Raw genomic sequence first — 23,922 nt, forward strand, 5'->3', positions numbered from 1 at the left:
TCAGCGTGGCTTCCACAATCGCTGCCCACAGCTGGGATGAAGCAGCTCACATAAACTCTAACAGGACCAGACTGAGAATGGCTGTGCGTTCTTTTACTTACCATGGAGTTCTCAATTACAAAAGACAAAATTATAAATAAGTGTTGGCCACATACATTTCAAAGACTTCTCAATACCTCAAAAAACAAATGTTACAGTGATCAGAGAAGCACGTGATGAGAAAACATGTCCCAGCAACTGCTTAGGCCTCTGAAAGTGAGCTGCTCTGGGAAGCAGCAATTCAGTCAGATTCCCTGGAGCATGAGGCAGTTTGTCAGCACCCTCTTTTCCTGTTGCAAAGCTCCGTAAGAAATGCAGTCAGGAGTCTGGAGGCTGCTCCCTAATTACAGTACGCCAGGGCTGTACTGGGTCTTGCTTTTTGTTGGTAAAGTCAAAAAAGGTAAAAGGTACCCCCAGTTTGCCTACCAAGAGCCTTCAGAAATTGCTTTCTTACCAGCAACCTGATAATCAGAAAGTACACAGCTACAGTGGATATATCCTCTCATTTAAACTCCTGGATAATAAGCATTACAGCTGAGCTATTGTTGATGCAGGTTTAAGGACAAGGCCCATTTCCACTGCAGTCCAAGGGTAAATTTTCATTTAACTTGTTACAGATTTTCTGGTACTGTTCATGGCATGTAAGTTACATTGTTAGAAAACTGTTCCATTTTCAAAAACCCACTGGAGATACTACTACAGATTCTAACAGCAGTCTGGAACTTAGAAGATATGAATGGTTCACACATTAAGGATGTTACCAACTAAGACTTCTAATAAGGAAGACCTGGATAACAAAGCACGACTGAAAGAATTAAACTGAGATTTTGTGGAAAAAACAAACAAACAAACAATGATGTAATACTCAGCACTCTATCCTCTGCTTTCATCTCAAACGCACAAAGAAGCAGCCCTGCACTAAGATTTTTAAAAGTGAGCAGCAAAAATTGCGCTTTTAATAAATTGAGACCTATGTCATGTATCAGCTGCAGTGACAGCCTCAGAGCAATCCCGAACACAATTCTGCACTTGCTGCAGCCGGGCTGCTGGGCACAGGCACATTGATTTCACAGTGTCGCATGGTTCCAACATCACGGCAAAGCCTACTCAAGGCAAAACATACTGAGGGCAGGACTGTGAAAGAAACTGTCTTGGGGCTGTGTCAGGCCAGGAGGTAGGAATGTTTACTGTTTGCACAGCACATAAGCTTTTGTAGGACTCTGACCAGAAACACGTTTATGCACAGCTACTACATGCCTGCCTCTTTATCACCAGGCTCAGTGAAGATGAAGGTCCTCCTATGCTTGTTGCTGTACAGGCATAGAATAAACAACAGTTCCTATTTTAAGAGTTTACAATTACAATAGACAAGGTGACCAAGGAGGATGGAAGGACAGTCCCATACAGAGAAAGAAGTAAGTTGCCCAAGATCACACAGAAATGACTTGCAGATATCTGAACGGAGCTTGGTGTTGGGGCTCTGAGGGCACTAATAAGGCCTAATGGCCCAATCAACCCCACCTGGGACCTACACCCATGGGCCCAGGAACTCTTTTTAAGCTCAGCCTGGAGGTTTTAGTTCTCATCTCATGTACGGTGGTAGAGTAGTAGTCATCTCTAGCTTAGCTACAGCTGTATTCAATTTCTAAGGTCCTTGATCCAGACTTCAGCCTGGCTTGATCTTGGTCCTTACTACCTGAGTAGAAACATGCCTGGCAACACTGCACTTGATCTTACCCCTAACCTGTGGACTGAGTTCCTGGCTTGACCTTGTATCTGCCTCATTACTATGATGTTGCCTTATGATCTTGACTCTTGGTTGGACTGGCCATGATCTCTGCCTCTGCTATCTCACTCAGGTACTGGGGGAGTAGGCCCTGGTCAGCAAGGCCCTTGCCTTGATAGCTGGGTGATTTCTGTGCTTCTTTCACCCTCCTGGTTCACCTTTCCTTAACAGCCTTTCTTTTGTTGTTCCCTAGCACATCAAACTACATTACACTATAGTCTTGTGTTTTATGCATAACTGCAGTCACCTGTAGAAGCCAGGAATCAGTTATCTAAGAGCAACTTTGTCACAGCTGTGTGCTAATATTTCCATGTCATATTGGAAGGATTTTGCTACCAGCTTGAGAACCTATAAGATAAGATATTAGGAAGACAAAGATAGGGGCATGGGTGATTCAGAGACCTAATCTGGTAAAGAAATACTTCAGAGATCACAGAACCAGTAATGCTCCCAGAAATCCCAAGCTGCACTATTCCTTAGATATATTACAGAGACTTTTTTTTTTTTGCAGAACATGTTTCAGGGTAGTGATATGTTGGGGTTACAGTTAGGGAAGCTTTGGTCAACCTAGACTAGAACTTCATTTGTTACCAGTTATAGTTTAAAAACTTGGAAAACTTGCTACTTGTTTCGGTTTTATTGTGAGTTGGTTTGTATTTGGGTGTTTTTTCCCTTTGAGCAGGTTAGTATGAGTGCACTACAGCCCAGGATTTGTGGTTAGACACTGTATTGTGACATTACCTGCTTATAGGTGACTCGCCCCCACTGAAATTCACCAAGAAACATAGGCTTTCTATGCGAGAACAGATGGAAACTGATGAAAATCTAGAGCTAGAAATCGGCACCCCAGGCTGTTGGGTTCAGCAGTGACAAGGTCCTGGGCCAGCATGAAGCTACAGAAAGTGAACAGGGGCTTTTGCAGATAATGTTACTGGAAGCTGGTTTACCAGGAGGGGGGTCCTTTTAGAAAAATTGTAACTGCATGGCTCAAAGATGTTTTCATGGAGAATGAAGAAATAAGATTTTGCCTAACAGGGATTTCTTTCCCTTCTGTACAGGAATGTCAAGCCACCTCACTAACTTAGATGTACTAGAGCATTATATATTGTCTTCAACTTTGATGTGCTGACTAGCTGTGCAACCTGCAGTGAGTAAGAGAGCTCATCCTGGGTCCAAATAAATGTCTTATGTCTGGCTTAAGAGGCTGTGATTTCTTAAAAGGCAAGGCAGAAGTTAGGCAGAGAGCTGCACCCCACCGAAAGGGGCTCCTGGCTAACTGTGACAGCAGTGATGCACAGGCATCAGCTGGGAGACCTGGTGAAAGAAGCTGAGAAGGCAAAGGGAATGACTACCATGGGAAGTGTGTGTGCATGGGGGGAAACAGAAAAAAAGGAAGAGATTTATGACCAGATCCACAGGTGTCGGTGGGTCTTTGTAATGAAGCAGGTTGTGGTCTAGCAGCCTCATGGAGGACCTAAAGAGAGGACTCTGAGAGCATGTACATAGCACGTACATAGCCACTGTTCCTGGCTGCTCTGGGCATTCACAGAGCTCCTCTAAGCTGCCTAAACAGCCTTGAAGGTTCTGCAGAGGAATGTGCCAGCAGACAGCCTGGAGAAGCAGAAGATGCAGGAGGGATGCACCAGCAGACAGAGGCAAGAAGTGCTCCTGTGCCCCCTTGCAATAGAAGGGAGACGGAGCTGAAACCACTCTGAAGCAACTTGGCTCTCACTTTCTGTTCTTTCCTGGACAGCATGTACTGAAAGAAAAAGCTGTGCAATCATATTACACAAGCTCTATAGTCTCCAACTCCCACTGTCCTATCTGCAAACTGCAGGGGCAGCAATAAACCTACAAAGCACAACAGGAGTGTCCTGTTGTTAATCCTTTCCATTTGTATTGTTGTCTCTTAACAAGAAAGGGATGAGATATTTATGACCATGAAGTATTGAGGAGCAGGAACTTGAAAAGATGGGGCTTTAGATCAAGCCTTGCTGTGTTACCATAAAAAGCTAGTCGAAGAAACTCTAAGACTCAATTTTGGAGTTTTACAAAGCAGGCAATCTTCATTGCAGCGCCGGATGCATGGGGGAAAGTTCCTTCTAACGTGCATACTGTTACCTACAGCAAGCAAACCTTGTACTGTTCCAGTATATACATATTCATTGTATTTCTCAGAACTGTCGTACATATTCATGTTATTTCTCAGAAATAATTTACATAGTGTCTGCCCTTTTGGGCATGCACTATTAAATGGACCAGTGGTCTTTTGAGGTCTTTGAAACCCTCTGGTGGTCATTATCTTGGTGTCCACTAATTGAACTCTCCCTTAAGGCATGTGCAGTGTGGGTCATCTCAGGTGGTTCATCTCGTCTTCCTAATTTGCTGGTCCTGGCAAGTTTTAATCACAAAGCTTAGCAGAACGTAAGGCTTCGTATGTATTTGTGCATACTGTTAACAAACCTCAAGGCTTTCTCACGTACCAAAAGTTTCACAGTCACTCAAGCAAGCACAAATTAAGTGCTACAAAATATGATGGAGTCTTCCAACTCCAGCCTCTATTCAAGGCATCAGCTGCTGCAGAGTTCATGTTTTGAAGTGGAACAAAACTGATGGTATTAAATGTTTTGGTTTTTGGTTTTTTTTTTTTTGTTGTAGATAGGAATCAAACAGGTAGGGATTACAAAATAACAATGCTTCTGTTTCTTTCATGCTTCGGGAAATATTTCTGTATGCTAAGAATTTTGCTCTTCATTTTGTGGCTAGCCTGTTGAATCAGTAATCTAGAAGATGTACTTCTACCTGAAACACGACACACTTGCCCACTGTAATCCCAAAAAGAGTGTTTTGTTTAGGGTTTGTCCCTTCTCCCCCCCCCGCTACAAAAGGTTTTTTGTAGGGGTGGTGATGTTTTTGTGGTTTTGGCTCATCTAGCACCTCAGGGCACTAACCCTCTTTGGAGCAGATCCATAATTAAAAAAACAAAACCAAAACATTGTTTGAAATCTAAAGCACATAAATCATCTAAGCCCTACTGCTATCAAGGAAGAAAAAAAAAAGTAAGTATGATTGTAAGGGTTAAACTTATATGTACTGCATCATTTCATCAACCAGACAGGGGCTGTCTGGCTTTAATGGTCTGTCTTGTTTCCTTAGGCATAAAAACTTTGTCAAGTGAAACAGTCAAATGAAGCGTAAGCTTTCCTGAGCTCATACCACACTCAAAAGTCCATTTTCCTCCTCTGTCAGTTTGCTTTCGAAACAGAACTACTTGTCAGAGACCTGAGATCAGAATCACAGACAGCACAGCTGTTCTCTCTCGCCTAAAAACGAAGGCAAACAAAAATCATGTCCCCCACCTTTGAAATAATAAGAGGTCTGGTACCTGACATGAATAGGGAGTGCAGCCACACTAATTATCAGCAGCTTCAGGATATACTTTAACCTCTCTTATTCATTTCTATGCTTTTGAAAACAGCAAATAGCTCAAATGGGCAATGACAGGATTTGTAGTAAATAAAAATTCTAAGTTTTTATTAGAAGCCCCAGTGCTGACTTTGAGTAAGGTTCCTACAAGCAGAAACCACTCAGCACCAGTGATTTATGCTCCCAGACACTGTCCCACACACACCTGGGAGCCCTCAAGCTGCCAGGCTCCCGAGGGTGTGTGCTGTGCCCAGAGGGGCTGGCCATAATGCAGCTACTTCACCAAAATCCGCGGGCTGAAAGAGGGAGATGCATCAAGAGCAGCAAGAAAGCAAGTGGGAGGGAGACAACCTAATGCATGGGTGCTTTCTCCACTTCGGCCATGTTAAGCAAACATCCTTCACTCAAATTCAGCCAAGTGGGGCAAAAAAAATACATTAATTCTGTTACAGGGATCACTCTAAGCTGGAAGACATAGGCAGGGCTGGAGTCCTGAAAAGGCAATTGACACTAATTATTAATCTGTCTTATAATAGTCTCCCACAAGCCCTAGAGTATTTACAGCCTCACTTCTGCTCAGAACTTTGTAAATATGCCCCAAGGTTTATCTGTGTACAAAAATTCAAGAGAGACACCTTTTCCCCAAGGACCCTGAAGTCTATGCAGTCAGGACACACCAGCGCTGGTGGGGACAAAGGGAAGGGCAGAAAAATAGAGTCCTTTGGCCGTGGCCATCCAGCAGATTAGAAACAGTCCAGGTGTAGCCCCCACAGCTTGATTGCCAGGCCCCCCTCACAGTCCCAGTACCGCACACGCCATGTCTCACCCCTCTTCTTGGCAAGAGATGGTGCTGCAGTCCTGGCTTGAGGCCAGGCTCATGGCAGCAGTTGTTCAGCACACAGCAAGTACCGAGAGAGATCCTCCTTTTCTTTCCATCACTGTTTGCCAGAAAAGTCCTCCTCTCTTGCCTTGTAGCAATGGCAGCTTCTCATGCCCCTAAAAAGATCACCAGGCAAAGTTTACCACATTTTACTGCCTCTCTTTATAATTAATCAACAGACTGAATGATGCTAGCGCATCTTGAGCAGTCTCCTTCTACGGATATGATAATAAAGTTTATGGCATACGAAAGAGGGACTGTACAAGGGAAATGGCATTGCTGCTTAATTCCCAAACAGAAACCAGTCATTCAATTACACAAAATAACAGATATTTATTTGCCATCTTTTCCCCAAATAATAAATAAGCATTTGAACACCACCTTATTCAGTGTCAGTTCACTCTCCAGGCCAGCTTTTACTTGGCCATAACTTCCTCTAGCCAAGAATATTCTAGCCCTTGGAAATGAAAGCACAGCAAAGGTATGTCTGGCAGCAGTCTGGCAGGACTTCTGCATGGGAAAATTCTTGCCCCAAACCCCCAGGTTCCACCACTCTCACTCAGTTTGACCAATGTAGGATGAATAGTGTAAGCTGGGGCAGTGCAAGATCTAGGAAAGAAATGAACTGCAACAGAGCTCCACCTCACACAAATAATTTTTTCACCTTTGCTGGCTCTTCTGCTTTTTTCATTGCATTGAGAGTCAGCACCAAACTCCTGAACTGCTCCTTGCCCATCTTTGTGGGACACAGAGCATCAGCCCAAAGTCAGCTGCTATCCCCTCAGGTATGGGCTGTGAATGGAGGCAGCCTGATCAAAGCGATAGAGGGCACCTAAAGAGGCTGTGCTGGTATGTTAAAGAGCTTCTGCCTGGGCCATATGCAATCATTCAGGCTGAAAATAGTGCTATTAGTTGTCAGGAATAGCACCACCCGCTTTGATCTGAACCACTTATATGTGTGTGTGTGTGTGTGTGTGTGTGTATATATATATATATATAAAAAAAAATATGTGTAGAGCCCTTTGAGCTGGCCTTCTACACACTGAGTCTAGATCTAGATCAGTTCCCACTTGCTGTCCTCCCCCACCGCAGATGAAGAAGATCTCAAAACCAAAACTGAATACAAGTTGTGTATATTCATGGCAGCAAGACTCAGGCAAACTCAAAAGGCTTTTAATGGAAAGAGATACAGTAGCTATTCTACTCTGGTATTAGGATGCAATCAAGATTTAGCACACATAAAAAGGCACACCTTTTTTCTAGTTCAACTATCACATTCTGAAGCATCCTGCTTCTGTTGTTACTTTTTGCATGCATACCTTTCCTAGTTTTGACCTGGATCTCATTTTTACATCACATCGAGTTCTCACCTGGGATACTCTGTCAAGTCATGCATTTGAGACAAATGGCTAAGTTAAAAAGTAACAAAACCCACAAAAGAGCCATGGACCTCAACTGCCTGTGCAGTGTTAAGGCAAGCTGAAGAAAGGCTCCAAGTTCTCATAGCTGCATAGGCAAGCTGATCATCTAGCTGGGGTCAGGAGGGTTGGTGCTACTGCCCTGTGCTCTTTAGCTCACTGGGCAAGTTTCAGGCTCCTGTAAAACATCTATCATCAACAGGGACTCTGAACTAAAAATTCTCCTGTGGTGCTATGGACAGATGGCATTTTCTATGTTCTGAATGTCCTTCAAGAGGCCAAAATTACTAATTTCTATCCCTGGCCAGCCTTTCAAAATTGAAATTTCAATTTGAAAATATTGTAATACCAGTTTTATGATACTTCAAAACTGTATTGTATTTGGCACTGGAAGTAAAAAGAAAATGATAAACAGAAGATTAGCATTATGGAATAAATATTGTCTTGATGACTTCTACGAGGTCAAGATTTGACCCAGCACCCAGTCTAAGTCAAAGCTTCCCAGGGAGGTTGTATCTTGCTAATGTTTTTCAGTTATAGATGTATTATAAATTTTAATCTAACCACTACACCAGAAACTAATGTGAGCCCAGTTACAACTGCCTGTGCCATTTCTCCTATAGCAACCTGGAAGATACAACTTTATAACAATACAACTGTAGCCTGTCTAAATCCACTGTGTGACCTTAACAGTAGCAATCTAATACAAATGCTACAAGAACATGTTCAAGGCAACTAGCTATTAGTTTTGTAACATAGGACATCACTACTCATGACCACTTGCTGTGGCAGAGAACATATCTTGATTCTACTAAACCCTCTAAGCAAAATGAGATTGACATCATACAGCAAAGTCACACAGAGGTGGTTGTAGAGACAACTGGCTACTTGATTTCTGAATCCTGTGACCATGGTTATGAGGTTTCCTAGGGTCTGAATCAGTGAGATACTTCAGGCTGTACATTATTTTAAGCAAAAGAACTGGCTCACTGAGGCTCCAAATAGGAACAGAGCCAGGAACCACACTACCATACACACTACCATAGAAGCTGTTTGCTCCACATTACTTTCACATTAATACCTTATAAAGACCTTGGGAACAACTACTTCTTTCTTCTCTTCAGTAAGTACACAATGACTACCACTTCTCTATCTCAGAAGATATTCTACAGTACTCTCTTTGCTGTTCAAATTCTTCCTTCAGCTTTTCCATGCTCCCTTGAGTGGCACAGTCTCTTTTGTGTTCATGTTTCTAAGAAAATAAATGGACACAAACTGTATGTGATCAGGTGGCTTAGTACAGAGCAGAGACAATACACCATACATTGCCTGCCCTGAAGCATTTATAAGCAACAGTTAAAAATACACAGTGCCTCAAGAGTGCTAGTTTTATTTCCATGTTGTGAGAAAAGCATCCCTGAGATTCGTAGAGGAAGCTGAGGGATAAACTAAAATGAAAAGAAAGTGGGAGGCAGCTGAGCTCTGTAAATGGATCTGCCCTAACTTGATCCAGCAAGGTATTTGAGCACATGGTGCTCTGAACTCGGTGTACAATGTCACACATGTAGCTTGGTGCCCTTATGTGGTTAATGTGACCAGGGCACTGCAGGATCGCACCTTAAAGAAAAGAAGAAAATCCCAAGCCTAATAAGACAGCATGGAAAGATAAAATTTAATTATAGGGACCAAAAGAAAGGGGAGCAAGAATTGGAGGTAGGTCTTGCACATGACAAAGGAGCATTTGAGGTGTCTGTGAGTGAGACAGAAGTATATAGAAGCCACAAGTTCTGGCTCATAAGGAATATAACTGTACTACATCTGAAGAAAAGGCCAGCAGAATTTAGGGAGATTGCACAGTTTCCTCAGATGGTAAGATCACAAATCTAAGCGTGTTGTGCAGGCACACATTTTTCTGTCTTTAATTACATGTATAGTTCCTTCTATGGCTTCTTTATATGATTGCATACTTATCACGTCAGTTTTCTTCACTGCTGACCAGCTCATTTCCTTTGATCTAGGAAAACTGACTCTTGCTTATGACCATGCATGGTTTTTCTTCCTCTGTGGTGTGACAGCCCTCTGTTAGCCTAAAAGAAAAAAAGAACAGTAAAAAGTGAGAGGAATATAAGCTAAAAGTGTCTTGTTTGACCTATGGGGATACACAGCCAGCTATCTGTATCCTACAGGAGGTCACCTAAGCAGAAACAGCACAAACAGAAAAACCCCCACATTTTAACTGGAAATTTCTAAGTGACAAAGTGTGAAGGAATTGTCTGCTTCTTTAATTCATCAGACTTGACAGCATTTCTTACAACACTATAGATGGAAGTTTATTTAATATTGTAATAATTAAATTACTTTTTATCCTCTCTTCAAGCAGTTTATTTAGAAGATTTGTTAAACGTGTGTGTGTGTGCATGCGCACACACAAAAGCTCTGAGGTGGAGGTTAACTCCAAAACTAGAAGACCGGGGAGCACAGTGCCAAGACACTGGCACCAGCTACTCCCCAGCCTGGGCACCACACTGCTGGAACTGCACCGGCCACATTTGCTGTGTGGACTTGACAGGGCTGTGTCAGTCCAAGTCCTTAGTGGCTTCCTATTCCACCAAAGAGCCCGAGCACCTCCAGGGCACTACTCCCCTCTGCACTCTGCCATCCTAACCGGACAAGACAGGCACCCACCTTTGAGCAGCCAGGTTAAATAACCATAGCCGTGCTCCCTAACACTGATACCAAAAGCATACCACTGCCACATCCTACACGTTAAAGAATTTTCAAACGTGGGTTTCTCTAGGTTTGCTTTATTCACAACTCAGACTTGGGCCACCACCGCAGTGAATGGCACACTTCCAAAAGTTTCCAAACCTTATATACCCTTTTGCCACCCGTTGTCCCAATCCAAAGTCGCTGTAATTTTCCAGCCAAAGTCTCTGTAATTTTCCAGCTGATTTTCTGTTCTCGTATCATAATCATTCATCATCTTATCTCATCCATTCTCCATTCTCATGTCTCGGTTCTTCTGAGATTGGTGGTCATAGGCAGAAGGTCTCCGGTCACCATCATCACTTATCTTCTTACACTTCAAAGGTACCTATGAATTTCTAAAGAAACTACTCAGGTTATTTCATTAATTTACCTTGTTCTAAAGTTAATCACTTACTCCCATGTCTTAGGTCTAAGATGTATCATCCTTCCTCTGTTGATTCAGCTTGACTGGATTTTAAGCCAGCCGTGAAGCGGGAGTCTCATAGAACAATTAAGCAGCTCATAGATATTGTTTTATAAGCACCTGCATTCTATTAATCATATCTAAACCAATTTCTAATCATTAGTTACATGTCTAATATGAATAGTCTTAAAACAATAAGGCTTAAGGCCTAGTTCCTTTTACACTATACCAACTGGAACTGGAGGAACCTCCCTTTTTCCTCCTTTTTCTCCAAAGAGATCAATCTCAGTTCAACATCCCTGGTGGTGGGAATATATTCCTAGTCTGTGAAATGAAAGCTTGCCAAAAGAGGCCTGAGGATCATCCCTGCCTCAAGGGTGTCCAGGCCTGGCAATAAGCCCTTCCAGGACCCTTTGCACTTCCCTTCCCTGCCACTTTGGTCTCCTTTCCTTTTCCCAACTGCTACCGTTCAGTTTTCTGTTCAGTGTGGACATCTGGTGGTCAGCTGAACAAGGCAAGCTGAACAAGGGATGCAGGGTCTTTTTTCTTACACCTTGGCATAGTGGTAGGAAAACCAAACTTTGCTATGCAGAAAGGATCTGTTTTAATTTCTGTTCCCCCTCTACCTTGCCACTCTTTTTCGCTCCTCCTCAAGCCTCAGGGACCTGCTGCTCCTGGGTGTTTAAAGGAAAGGGCAGGCTGCGCACCCAAGACTGCAGGCTGCTTCTGCAAATGTGCAAAATGCAAATATGCCCAGAGCTGGAGAACTGCAGAACAAGCAACACAACCCCAAGCAATGTCAGTTACACAGATGCTCCATATTGCAAAGAGCAGCTTCAGTTAGTCCTGCCTGGTACAGGTAACTGCTTTTTACTCCTCCTTCTGACAGCCAGGACAATTTGGCATCAGGCAGCGTTTCCAGACAGTGTGTGTAACCTTCCTGGACCACCTCCATCTGCCTGCAGTCCCTACCTCCTCTTCTTCTTGGATACATTTTGTTTTCTCCAGTACAGGTGTCATTTCTTCCTAAGTAAGAAAGAAGGGAGGGGATATTTGCCCTTCTTGCAGTGTTACCGTGTCTACTACATCCTTGGTGGCTGCTGGCACCTCTAGGCTCTGCAACAGTCTCTTGCTTGGGAAATCCCATCGCTCCAGGCAAACTGAGGCACATCCAGTGAATGACCTGACAAGGAGGAAGAACAGCTCTGTTCTACAGGGAAAACACAGACATATATTTTGACCGTTAAAAAGAAGGTGGGTGGGGGAACCCAGATAACACAGTCAGAAAGAAAACCCAAAGACAGATTATTATAATATTCCTAATCCTAGGAAAACACTCAGGAAGGCTGTCTCAACAGAGAGCAGTTCTTGAGTGCTCCAAGGAAAACCCATTAAATCACCAATCAAGATATCAATTACTCAGTGCTTCTGCAGGAGGGCCACTCCCAAGCAAGCTTTTTCTGTGATGCTTAAGTGACTGACCTCCTTAAGAAATATTTTTAGAGCTGCTTTATCAGAGGACAACTGCCTTAGCACTGTGACAACAAATCAGGACACATCTCATCTGCAGGGGGTATCACTGTCCAGTATCTTACTTAAAGAAGGAGTCTGAGGAGCCCATGGAAAGTGCCATAGAAAATGCCCTACAAGACTGCATATGAAACCATCTCAGCAAAACCACCCTGTTTGCTGCTAGAGAAATCATTAATTTCAGTTCCAACCTTTGTAATCAAAACAGACTCTTGTGGAAATTCTCAAGAGAGGCAAGCTGGAATCATGTTCTCGCTGCTGGGAGCTATTAACTCATTTTGCTTCCTATAACATTGACAGAAGGGGATATCTGGAAAACTCTAGAAGAAAAAACTTTCCTTATCTTTAGAAACAGCACAACAGTGACAGCACCATGCAGATCTACCTGAGATGAGGTGAGATGCTCCCCACACCTGAGGGACAAATCAGCTTTCCTGACTTGCTTACTCCACCATCCTCATGTCACACAGCACTTAATAGTGTAGCTACGCAGCAAAACTCATGAGCAATGGGCAAATGGTAAATTTGCAATGGCATAACTGGCTTAGAACCAATGGCAAATTGTCTCACTCATATGGATGCATAAGAAAACAAATTGTAGTCTGAAAAAAATGCAGAAACAGATTTTTACCAGAGATGGCATGAACTTTCTGCTTTTCTCGGTTTTGCTTTGTTTTACAGCCACACTCTGTTTAGCTCCCTTTCCCTTGTTTTCTCTAAAGCATAACCAAGTTGACCAAATCCCTCTGGGACACATTCTTTCTCCAGAGCACTTGGGGATGGCTTTAAGTAAGCCATTGTACCATTCTCTTTCCAGCTGGCCAGAGGTGATAGGGAGTATGATGTACCCAGTCTACTCCGTGACCTGCAGCCCATTCTTGGATGTTGGTTTTTTTTTCAAAAGGACTTTCATTATCTGACTCTAGCTCAAGTGGCACTCCATGGTGACAGATACACTTATTTTTTTCTCCTAGGATGCTACTCCTATTTGTTTTCCCAGCAGAAAACTTCTAGTCACCATGGTGATAGCTGTACCACTGTGAGACTGCAGTGCCTGCCCGGTCTTGCTGGAACCAAAGGAGGCTATGTAACCTGCTGGCTGGGCTTCTCCAAACATGCATTTCTCCCATCACCTGCGCTCTTTCATCACTCAGGATTTGTGAGCATGTTGTATTATTCCACAGATCTCACACTGCCTAACTACTTGCCTTATGGCTTCCAAAGACAAGCCTAATCTGTTCTCCGTCCCAGTAAGAAATCCAATCCCTTGCAGCATGCCCAGCAGTTTTGTGGGCCCACCTGGCTGAACTGAAAACTGAGTATTTGTGGAGAGTTTCTTTAACAGGGCGAGATCAGATACTATTAAGTGATGATGAAGCGAGGGGTTTCTGGGGACCGGGAGTGTTTCTGAGTGATGGACCAGCAGGTGATCAGTCGATAACGTCCTGAGTAGCCTATTGGGCTGGGCATGCAGACCCCAAGGAGAGATGGATTGTCGGAGTTAGTGGAGGGAGTGCAAAAAAAAAGCCATGTGTGTCCAGGCAATGTACGAAAGGGGGCAGCAAGGGATATTGACGGCTGCACCAGTGGACCCCTGCCACCTTAGACCCCTTATTAGAGGGCTATCAGGTGCTTTAAAAATAGATGTCCAGTCCCTCAGAGAAAGGATTCAGGGGGCCACTAAGCGCAAGCAACAAAGCCCTCGGAACCCGCCCGCCCGCAACCGCATCCGGAGGCTGGTGGAATTGCTGGAGGGGAAAACTAGGGACCAGAGGGAAACACCGGCAACCGCAGCCCCTACCCCAGGAAGGGAAGCTTAACCATTTTGCGGCATTGCAAGGGGAACTGGAAGAGTTAACTAGAAGTTGCAGTTTGGGGTTCAGGCCGCCCACTCTGCGTGCTGAATTCTTGCCAATCAATGGTCTGCTGGTAAGGAACCTTATACACATATCCCTGTGGGTCCAAGACAGGTAAGTTTAGAATTCTTAATTGTTACAGAGGCCCAAATTAGTGTTCTAAATAAGCAGCAAGCTGAAGGCTTAGGAATCAAACCATCAAGAAAGACTGTAAACACAATAGGAGTGATGGGGGCAGCTCGAACTCAACTTTAGCTACCTGGGGAAAAGAGAATGACGGCTGTGGAAGCGGCTTTGAGCCCTCATAAGGGAAACGTATTAGGATTCGATGTGCTGGTGGGCAAGCAATGCTATCTGCCCAATGGCAGGGTGTGGCGTTTCAGAGGCAGAGGGACAGATGCTACCCATGTGAAAACTTTGCGGGTTGCTCCTGCAGTACCGCAATCTAGAGTAACCCGTGTTTCTCAATATCCGCTGCCAAACGGGGTATTTCAGAAGTAATTAATGACTTTGAGAAAAGACAGATCACAAGTCACACACATTCCCCATATAACTCCCCAGTTTGGCTAGTCAGTAAACCAGACAGGAGGTGGCATTTAACAATCAATTGTAGGAGATTAAACAGTAATACTCTACTAACTGCTGCTGTCCTGAGCATAACCTCAGTAGTAACATCAATGCAGGCAGCTGCCCACCCATGGATGGCTGCTTTAGATGTTGTATTGGATTTGTGTGATGGGGTTTTGGTAGCAGGGGAGGGGCTGCAGGGGTGGCTCCTGTGAGTAGCTGCTGGAAGCTTCCCCGGCTCCAAGTCAGACCTGCCTCTGACCAAGGCCGAGCCCATCAGCGATGGTGGCAGGGCCTCTGGGATAACATATTTAAGAGGGGAAACCTGCAGTGGAAAGGGGATTGGAATGTGAGAGAAACACCCATGCAGACACCAAGGTCAGTGAGGAAGGAGGGGGAGGAGGTGCGCCAGAGGAGGGGATGCCCCTGCAGCCCGTGGAGGACCTCATGCTGGAGCCTTCAGATGCCCCCGAAGATGGCTGTGACTCTGTGGGAAAACCTGTGCTGAAGCACTCTGTTCCTGAAGGACTGCAGCCCACGGAAAAGACCCACGCTGGAGCAGTTTTTGAGGAACTGCAGCCTCTTGGAAGGACTCATGTTGGAGAAGTTTGTGGAGGACTGTCTCCTGTGGGAGGCACCCCAAGCTGGAGCAGGGGAAGAGTGTGAGGAGTCCTCCTGATGTACTTAAGCCACCTTAAAAAGGACACAAAGGTCTCGTGAAACAAGATACCCTTTGTATACACAAGGCATGCCTTGCTAACAACTGTGCCCCTGAAAAAGAACTAAAGGACTGATAAGAACGGAACATCCTACCCCAGGAGGCGCTGAAAGTTGAATAATTGCTAACAGCCATGAAGTCAGGAAAGATCTTCAGTAACTGGGGGAAAGGTAAAGGCGGCAGGGGGAGATCACGACCACTGACTCAATTCAAGACCAAAAAGTCTTACTCCCCCACTCTCCTTGAGCATGCGCTGCAGAATAAAAGAACACTACCTTTTATTGGAAGTGGGGAAAACTTTAGCTCAATAGAAACTGTGGTAGATAAGCAACTACCAGTAATAGTTTTGGGGAAGAACTTTGGAAACTAAATATGTAAAACTAAACTGTATAAATTGCTTGCCCGTTTAGGCATGAGGTGTGGTAGCTTTGTGGTTTACCACCTAGCCCCCATCTTTGTGCAAACATACCTGGAATAAAATATCTCTGCTCTGTGTGTATATTGGGTTTCACACACCAGGTAAACGACCCCACTTTTGGAACAACGCTCCTGCTGAGGAGAAAGGAGCAGCAGAGACAATGTGTGATGAACGGAGCACAACCCCCATTCCCCGTCCCCCTGCACCGCTGGGGATGAGGAGGTAGAGAAAACCCAGGAGTGGAGTTGAGCCAGGAAGGAGGGAGGGGTGGAGGGAAGGTGTTTTAAGATTATTATTTTTTTTACTTCTCATTATCCTGCTCTGATTTGAATGTTAACAAATTAAATTGACTTTTTTTTCCCCCCAAGTGGAGTCTGTTTTTTGCCCATGACTATAAGTGGTGAGTGATCCCTCCCTGTCCTTGTGTCAACCCATGAGCTTTTCTTTATATTTTTTCCTCCTCATCCCACTGCGAGCAGCCTTGTGGTGCTTTGGGCTTAAACCATGACAGATGACAAGGGTATGTTTTTTATGATTCCCCTAATGGAAGAGGATAAACCCCAGTTTGCCTTTACTTGGGAGGAGACACAATACACCTTCAATCGACTTCCCCAAGGATACAGACAGTATCACAGATCAGTTCCTTAAGCTGCTGAGTGCTGACCTCTTCCTATTAACAGTGCCACAGCCTTTCACACTACTCACAGGAAAAGAAAAGATTCCTGCCTGGCTAGTTTACTGAGCCCTTTATACTCTGAAGCATTTGATGATGTATAGCTACAAACCTAATTTTTGTTCAGAATAAATTCACAGACCAGCTGTCCAAAATCTCGGGGAACAGAAACCTTTTCCGTGTACCCCCAGTTACTGGCAGCAATTGTTCTAGTTCCCTCATGTTACATTACTTTGCTCATTTCCCCTTGGTTAATTTTCTGTCTTTTGGTCTCTGAGGCCAAGCAGCTGTTTAAAACAAGCCAAGCCTGTGATATATTAATTTCATTACTAGCTAACATATTCACAAATAATTACTGAAAACCAGCTAAATATACAACTGCTGCTCTTCATAAGACACTATGCAACTAATATTATTTTGCAAGGCAGGTAATAAAAAGGAAAGAGTTTTATTCTTTGCAAAGAAAAGCAGCATTTGAATAATCCAATGAAATATGCTTCTATTATATAAATGGAAATTTTGTATAGACAGAAATATATATGGACTTACATAAATGCATGCTTTCCTTCTAAAGAAGGTGACTAACAGTTTCTTAAGTATAACATGTATCTAATAGCACATCAACAAAAGGTGTACCGTGTCCTAAAACTTTGTATTATAAAAGCAACCTCCTGGGATGAAAATATTTGATTTTGTATGGACTATAAGGAAAATTTTGTCCTGTTAAAAAATTAACTCTGTGATGCACTGTTCTCATACCTTTATTTTTCCTTGAAACCTAATCTAATAATGACATACCCTGTGAATACTGCTCCAGAGTATATTTTCATTACAGTCTTTTGTGAAAACAGCTCAACATGTATTGCAGTTTCAAGTTTTCACCGTAAACCTGTAGAAACAGAGATACGCAGATCAGATCTCCTTAATGCTCAGCCCTTAGAATTCCAGTTGTGTCTTCTAATGAGATCTGTTCTCTGCGATGTTGCTTGAGAATATGTAACGCTGTAAGCACATTTTAGTGGGGGGCCAACAGCCTCTGAATACTCATTCTGTTGATTATCAATCAAATCGGCTGGGCTTACACAGGGATCAAGGAACACCGCCTGCTATTTCCTCCAGGCCTGATTCTGAACTGCCATACACAAATGAGTACCAAAAAACTAATACATTTGCGCGAACAGAAATTAAGGGGAAATGGTAACATTCTCCATTGTTAGCATCGGAGTAGATTGTTACCCTGGCAGCAGCAATAGCAAGAAACATCATGTTGTATGCACCCCAATAAACATATCCTTTACTTTTTTCTTCTCATGTTTCACATGCTATTTTTCTAAACTATCACCTAACCACACTGGTAAGTATATTCCTTACTAACTGCTCTGATTTTATATTAACTTCTGCTGTCATATTACTAGGTTACTCCTGTTGGAACTTCACGTTATTTCCTTTTAAGCAAAAGATCACTATTGCCTGGTTTAGCAGATACAGCATATCTCTGACTCTCTTTATAAGAGAGTCACTACGGTATTTCTGAGTGGAGCTTCTTTGCCACCAAACCTGAAGTTCAACATATGCATGTCAAACAAACGACTGTAACCTAAACTTTGCTTGCTTGCACTTCTTTCTATTCAATACCACTGGCTACAATTAAGTGATGTGTCTCAGGAAAGGGATGCCAATTCATTTCCTACCAGATCCTCTTTTCTATTACTCCATAGATCCTCCTCTAGCTTCTTTTATGGAAAAGCAGAACTGCAACTGTTTGAACTGTCCAGGGAAGAGGAGGTCTAAGGAAAGTGTAACTCTTTCTGAAATGACTGACTTGCTCCCAGCCCTAATTATTTCTGACTTTCTACCAACCTCTAGTAAAAAAAGTCCTCCTGTATATGTTAAAATAAGCAAGCAGCATAGTTTTTCACATGTATTCTGTCTTGTTTCCGTACTTTCAATTTTGAGTAGGTTGGCAAGATTAGAAATGTGGAAGATGGCCCAGTTCTGAAAGACACAGCAAAGAAAATGTTAGTGTGTTTTTGTCTATTAATAGAGAAATAGTAAACACTCTATCGCAGTTGCACATACAAAGAGAAATAAAAAAGTCTCTGCCCAGGAGTGTTGGCTGTCCAAATGTGTTATACCTTTATGGTTAAATAGAAAACAAAGTATCAAGGTGGTTGCTTTAATGCCTCCCACAGTAGCTTCAAAACATACTTCTGTCGTTAGAGGCAACATTATCAATAGATGGATCATTCATACAAATGGGGTCAGTCTGTTTGATTGACAACAAAATGATCTTTGAACTTCTTTGCCCACATCATTCACTCCATTCTGAATCACCAGCCTTGAACTTTCATCTTCCAAGAAAAAAAAACACATTTAAAAAGCAGTGAGGCATCCCAAATGTAAATGCTATTGAGTTATCAGACAATAAAGAAAAGGCTATTTCATCTTTTGACCACTAGATCAAACTTCAGGGCTTACAGAGGATCCTGCTATAATACCAAGACAGATGCTTCATTTTCTTTGTTGCTCTCTGGAATGGACTGGCTCCAGATGCTGCTTTCCACTGCAGCTAGAAGTCCACCTAAGAACCACCTCCCCTTCCAACCTCTAGACTTCACAGGGCAGGGGAGAAAAGCACTAACAGGAAGCAGAAAATCCTGCCCCACAGTGTCACTGGTGCTCAGATTGCTTTGGCTACATAAATAACTGATGAAAAACAGCTGCTTTATTCACATTATCTTTTACATTTTTCTTCCTGAAAAGTAATCTCCATGAGAGAAGGACAGTGTATTTACTTGGCTTATAATGAGACATCCTTTTGGATCATACTGTAGCTAAAAGTTTCTAATAAAGGAGAAAGAAAAAAACATATTCCAGAAGAGCTTAATGCAGCACAGTGGAATAACAGCAGTGTTTGTTGGTATCAAACAATACACTTTCTGGCACTAAACTCTTGCTTCTAAACTCCCTGAACTTTATCAGTTTTTATTGTGAAGTGTCATCTTGGCAGATGCCAAACAAAAGTAACCTTGTAAATACACTAGTTCCCTTGAAAATCCTTACCAACTGTGTTCTCAAGCTAAAAACCAGCTGATGACACAGGACCTCTTGACCATAAAGCACAGGTTAGGATACAGTTGCTTGGCAGAAGCAGGCTATCTGGGTCTGATGCAGCAGGGAATGCATCTCTAGGGATTAGCCTCTCCCTTTATGTGGGGAAAATCTGCTCAGCATGACCAAGAGGAGACAGAGAAGAGCTGAGAGAAAAAGCAGACACTGGTACACTACCAAAGGATTGTTCTTTTCCAGCAGACATAGTGCAAGAAGCCCACAAGAGGTCCTGCTGCACACAACTAGTACAAGGAAAGCCACCCAGTGACAGGGAGAATTCCCCAGAACAGAAGTCTTGGAAAATGAATGACATTTTGCATGTTATCCGAAAAAGTTCTTTTTAATGCTAGATCAAGTACCAGTTTCAGCTCTGTCAAGGAAGGCTGAAGAAAAAAAAAAAATCCACCCCCCCCCCAAAACACATGGAGGCATAGGTTCTTGCTTGCTCTTTTAGAGATGACAGTTGTAAATAGGCTTTTGCGCAGTATTGCATGCAACTGACTGTTCTTTTCAAGATGAGGCCATGAAGCTGTACCCAAGTAGGAGAAAAGGGAAATATTTGGATGATAAGGACAGATATTCTTGTGGGCTTAGCCAGACATCTAGATTCTTTTGGACAAGTTGGTTCATATGGGTCCGTAAGGCCCAGTTTTTGTCTCTGCACCACAAGAAGAAAGTGCACCACAAAGAAATAAGTAATGTTTGAGCCATTTATACAGGAGACTTTGATGTTGCTTCTGTCCCCATTAAGCACTGAGCATCTGTCAGCACTGAGCTGGGATTTTCAGTCCTGGCTGAACACTCAACTTGTAGAGTTAATGAGTTCTTGTCACTCCTCATTTCAGGGAGTTTGTGATGTTTCCTTCAGGAGCTGGTTAGCCATAGAAGAGTTGGTCATTTTCTCTCTCATTTGCTACAGATAGGTGTGAACGGCTGTTTCCAAGCCAACAGTTTAACAGTCTGACAGTAGCTCAGGGTGTTCAAAATTAAAGCTCAGCACAGTGGCTGCACCGAGTGATGGAGCAGAGGGTACAGTGCACAGTAAGACTTGTATCGCTCTAACGTCAAACATTGAGTTCATTAATGCCTACAGGAGCAGTCTGTGGCTTGCCCAGGGCTAGGGAGTTTGCATTCCCCTTTCAAGCCCTGCTGCCCAGCTAGTGTGCCAAGGCAGCAGCCACCTCCTCCGTAGCAATCACTCTGGTATGTGCTGCCTTTTCTTGGTGAGAAGCTGGCCCACGAGACAACACACAGAGCCCGCACTCTGGACCGAGGCTGCATAATGCTATTTTTCCTTTTATTTACAAGGGCTTCATTCCAACTGCATAAATAACAAATCCATTTCTAAACCAGACTAGTAGTCAAACAGTGGAGGAGGGAAGGAGAGAAGTTATTTTTACAGGTAAGCTAACCCTTTGTTCAACCCTCTGGCTTTCCCTAGAACTAAAAATGTAAAAAAGCAAGTTAACAAGAATAGCAAACATTGCATCATGGAAGCTCATTTACTTACCTTATTATCATATCATCCTACTTCCAGAAGATGTGGAAGAGGAATGCACAATTTTCCCCAGCTTTTTGCATAAATTAAGTCCTGTCTATAAGCCTCAACAATGGTGGAAGGATGTAGAAGGGAAGATGAGAAAGACCTCACCTGATGAAAGCTGGGAGGTAAGTTTATGAACTGCAGAAGCAGTCTCCTCCTTTCAAAGTTAGCCTCTTCGTTCTCCTCCACCCTAACTCAGTGAATGGGAGAGGAGAGGAATCCTCCTCCACTGTCAGGGCTCAAGGCCCTCGTGATGGTGCTCATGGAATATGTAACTTGGTGACTTCTAGCACCTTGTACCAACAAACAGGCTGTAGTTAAGGACAGTATCCCCGTTGATGAAGGTTAGTTCAGCATGTTCTTACAGAATTAAAAAATTAAATACTTCTCTGAAAAGGCATGGACAGAACATAAAAACCAGCTTACCTGAAAACTGAAAAGATGCAGTGCAACAAACAGATATATTTGTTCTTACTTCTTTTCTTTTTTAAATAACAGTGGCAGGATAATTGCAAATACCTTTTTTGCCAGGTATATGGTTTTGCTTAGTGATTTTGCATCCAGGGTATTCTACAGCTACAGGTTCTTTTTTTCCCCATCAGATTCTTCCTAGGATAAATAGAGTGACTAAGCATTCAGAGCTACTACAAACTTATTAGATGTGTAACACAGTGAACTACTTCACAGTCATAAACATAATCCATAAAGCAAACACACAGGGAGACTGTTTTGTTCACAGCTGTACTTGAAAAGAAGCCTCATCTTTTTTTCTTTTGGGCATCTTCCTATTTCAAAGTGGATTGTGTTCTCCATTGTTACCCTTTTTAAAAAAAGCAATTATAAAAATGACTTAATAAAAACATGTTTTTGTATTTCAACACAGTTTGTACAACAGTTTCTCAAAGACTATTCTAGAAAAGTCAGCTTGATCAACCTAGTATAAGAAGGTGGTCAAGTATGGAAAATTAGAGTAACAAAACTCTATAGTAAAAATAACAGGGTCTTTAGCATGTAGTGGTTAGTTGTAAACAACTGAAAGAAAAAACCTCCCTAGAAGTTGTAAAATAGTCCAAGCTACATAGCTACTGTATTTTTGTAGCAGGTGTGTTTGCTACCACAGCCTTGATTTTTATTATTTTATATTTTTTAAATAACTTACAATAATAGTGAGTTTGCCTACCAGCAGCCAACTCAAAAACATAATGGAAAAAGAAAAAAACCACAGCCACCGTTACAGTGGTGGGGAGAAACTTTCCCCAGCAGCCAATTTGTTGTGCCCAGTCCTTTCCCTTCTTAGTAATCCCGATCAGACAAAGTTCCTGGCTATATTCAGCTTCTTAGGAATAGAAGTTCTCCAATGCAGACTTGGGTTTCACTGAAAGGAATGGTGATTTTTTTTTTCCCCTCCATAATCTACTAGCAACCCTGCAAGTCCTTGTAGCAGCAAGCTGGAGCAAAAGGAAGGGGAAAAATATTCCATCCAGGTGTGAAATGATTCATAGGCAGCATCTGAGCTCTTCAAAGGATTATGTCAGCACTGTCCTCAATCAATACTTAAGCCTGAATAACAGCCGAATGGGCTGTGTTTTTATCTCATCTGTCAGATGTGAGAAGCTGCCTGTTTGTTCTTGAGTTAACTTCTTTCATCTTTGCTGACACAATATCACAACTGACTGCATGGACATCACTTTGAATAACACTCGGTTTTAAGAAAAATAAACCAAGCCATGCCCCTTGGTAATCCACATAAAGTAGCAACAGCAGACACAGCAGCCATCTTGTGCACTAGACTCTGCCCAGAAGCGCTGACCTGAAAGGAAGAGGGAAACGTAAATAAGTAAAGACAATCATTAGCATGATGTAAATCTTCTCAGACAGCTTCAGAGTGCCTCAGATAAGGATCCTGTGAAACTGAGGTTCACGTTATCACAGATTTTCAAGTTCAGACTCTTTGTCTGTCCATTTTGCCACCCTGTGCAATGTGGAGTGTCTGTGCACTGGTGTGAGTAACTCTCCCTTTCTGTCCTCTCCCCAAAATAACTGGGATTTATCAGATGGAATTGTTATATCCCCTTGTGATATCCCAGGAAAAACTAACACGGCCTGAGGAGAATCCTTAGGGTTGTGGTATACAGTTGTCTCTCTGCAGTGCTGCAGAGTGGATCACAAGAGTTGGGATGTTATATACGTGGGTACCTTTAGGTGTTAATGTACCAGCTGCCTGCAACAGTGACAAGAACACATAACTAATGGTCAGTTCCTTGGGATATCAGTAGTTTTAAGACTAAAGTGGATGGCGTAGGGGTGAAAACACAGACTATTCATACACCTGCTTAATTCTGTGTCTCCCTCTATGCACCCGATTAGCTTTGTTTGCTGCCATGAATCCAACTTAAAAAAACAAACCAAAAATGTTGATTGGCAAAGCACGAAGTAAAACACTGCCATAATGGTTCATGTATCCTTCCACAATTAGTAAAATGAAAGAGTTGGTGAGGCTATGTTGAACCAGCAGTAGAAGAAAGCCAAAACCAGGATTTTGCTTAAATTTGTTTTTCCCAGCCTGGACTCTGAATTGTTACCCGTTTCATGAATGTGTTTGCCCCAGAGTGTTCTTTGTGCAAGCCTCATTCCTGTCTGAAAGGGTAGGTGCATAAAAGGATGCAATAGCTGCAAAAACATCTGCTTGGAAACCAGAGTGCTCTGTATGGTACTTGTGAGGAAGTAGAGATTTCTCTGAAGTTTAAAAAATATTTTTCCTACACTGAATAACACAAGAAATTAA

The 23,922-nt window shown here is 42.8% G+C and overlaps 1 protein-coding gene and 1 long non-coding RNA gene across 3 annotated transcripts in view; one reads left to right on the forward strand and one right to left on the reverse strand.

Moving 5' to 3' along the window:
* Positions 1-17,381, forward strand: part of LOC138685137 (uncharacterized) — a 31,632-nt gene extending 14,251 nt beyond the window's left edge. Inside the window, exon 2 of the long non-coding RNA XR_011324404.1 lies at positions 15,912-17,381. This is a non-coding gene — a long non-coding RNA (uncharacterized lncRNA). The remainder of the gene's footprint in view (positions 1-15,911) is intronic.
* Positions 17,382-20,865: 3,484 nt separating this feature from the next.
* RASGEF1B (RasGEF domain family member 1B) overlaps positions 20,866-23,922 on the reverse strand; it is a 31,729-nt gene continuing 28,672 nt past the window's right edge. For both annotated transcript variants that reach the window (XM_069781875.1, XM_069781868.1), the window contains exon 14: positions 20,866-22,947. In XM_069781875.1, coding sequence (XP_069637976.1) covers positions 22,923-22,947 — 25 coding nt within the window. In that variant the 3' untranslated portion in view covers positions 20,866-22,922. The remainder of the gene's footprint in view (positions 22,948-23,922) is intronic.

Source organism: Haliaeetus albicilla, chromosome 1 (assembly GCF_947461875.1).
Source record: "Haliaeetus albicilla chromosome 1, bHalAlb1.1, whole genome shotgun sequence".
Taxonomy (NCBI): domain Eukaryota; kingdom Metazoa; phylum Chordata; class Aves; order Accipitriformes; family Accipitridae; genus Haliaeetus; species Haliaeetus albicilla.